The 1,490-nt window shown below is 60.2% G+C and overlaps 1 protein-coding gene across 1 annotated transcript in view; it reads right to left on the bottom strand.

Moving 5' to 3' along the window:
- Positions 1 to 162: 162 nt before the first annotated feature.
- LOC105526494 (putative serine protease 29) overlaps positions 163 to 1,490 on the bottom strand; it is a 2,293-nt gene continuing 965 nt past the window's right edge. Inside the window, exons 3-4 of the mRNA XM_011962496.1 lie at positions 759 to 939; positions 163 to 676 (exon numbers count right to left, since the gene is read on the bottom strand). Coding sequence (XP_011817886.1) covers positions 512 to 676; positions 759 to 939 — 346 coding nt within the window. The 3' untranslated portion in view covers positions 163 to 511. The remainder of the gene's footprint in view (positions 677 to 758; positions 940 to 1,490) is intronic.

Below are 1,490 nucleotides of genomic sequence, written 5' to 3' on the forward strand. Positions count from 1 at the left end.
CAGTGCGCAGGCCTGGGTCCCCCAAGCCCCCACCCACCACGCCTCCACCTCTGGTGAGTTTCTTGCCTCGGTTTCCTCATCTGGAAGCTGGCATTGAAGCAGCACCCTTGAGTATCTCCCCCAGAGGACGGGAGACGCACGTCCACACAGAACCCGGACCATGAATGTTCTCAGCATCTCTGTTACCGTAGCCAAAACATGGAGGCCTCCGACAGGAGGTGGCTGAGCAAACCGTGCCTGCTGCAGCTCGGAACGCAAATCCACCCCACAGAGACGCCACACACTCTGCCCTTTCTCAGCTCTTTAATCAGACAGAGATGTAGGGAGGCCTTGCCCTCCCTTCCCCGGCACCTTCCCCACCCCAGCGTCAGGGAGGTCGTGGGTGCTGAGGAGCCAGAGAAGCCGGGCTCAAGCTGGTGGCCTGCAGCGGAGGCGGAAGCGGAGATCGCTGGAAGAAGGAAGGGCCTGGTCCCTCCTCAGCTGACCCAGATGGGAGCCCAGCCCGGCCTGCTCAGGGCAATTCCCTGACTTGCCGCAGGATCCAGGGCATGTAGGTCTGGACGCGGGTGTAGACGCCGGGAAAGTCCCGCAGGGCACAACCGTAGCCCCAGCTGACCACCCCCACCAGGCACCAGGACCTCCGCACCCTGCAGACCAGAGGGCCGCCGGAGTCACCCTGAGGAAGGGAAGGAAAGGGGTCACTGCTGAGCTCTGCGGTGGGAGCAGGGCGGGTAGGCAGGGCAGGCGGGGGCACTCACGTAGCAGGAGTCATGGCCCTCGCTGCCGGCACACAGCATGTCATCCAGGATGAGCTGCCGGTCACCAGTGTGCCTGGAGGCATTGCGGTACCGCCGCTCGCAGATGGCGTTCTCCAGCTCCTGCACGCTCACCTGCTGCAGGCGGTAGGGCGGCGGCAGCGACTCTAGGGGGAGAGGTGACCTGGGCTGGCACAGCGGAGATGGCCCTGCCATCCACCCAGCAGCCCCAGTGCCTCCCCTGGGTGGGAGGGAAGGTGGCTCCCCTGCTGCAAAAGTCTCCTCGTGCCTTGTCCCTGGGTCTCAGGCTCCCGGCCTGAGCATGGTGTGTGGGACCCCAGGAGGTGTGAGGGCTCGTGTCTCCCTCCAAACTCCCAGAGCTCACAGTTGGACGGACCAGAGAAAAGTGGAGGGATGAGTTTTTCTGGTTTTTTTTTTTTCCCCCTCCAAAAAATGCCTTTTGGTTTTGAGGTGTTTTCGTTTGTGGTGGGTTTCTTCTTCTTCTTCTTCTTCTTTTTTTTCTTTTTTTTTCCTTTTTAGAGATGGGGTCTTGCCATGTTGGCCAGGCTGGTCTCAAACTCCTGGGCTCAAGCAATCCTCCTGCTTCTGCCTCCCAGAGTGCTGGGATTACAGGCATGAGCCACCACGCCACGCCCCCCCCCCAAAAAAAGAGGAAAAGCCTTTCTTAAGTAGAAAAAAATGGGAAGTATTTTCCCCTCTGAATATTGAGTCTGG

The sequence above is a fragment of the Colobus angolensis genome, unplaced genomic scaffold, assembly GCF_000951035.1.
Source record: "Colobus angolensis palliatus isolate OR3802 unplaced genomic scaffold, Cang.pa_1.0 Scaffold59, whole genome shotgun sequence".
NCBI classification, from domain to species: Eukaryota; Metazoa; Chordata; class Mammalia; order Primates; family Cercopithecidae; genus Colobus; species Colobus angolensis.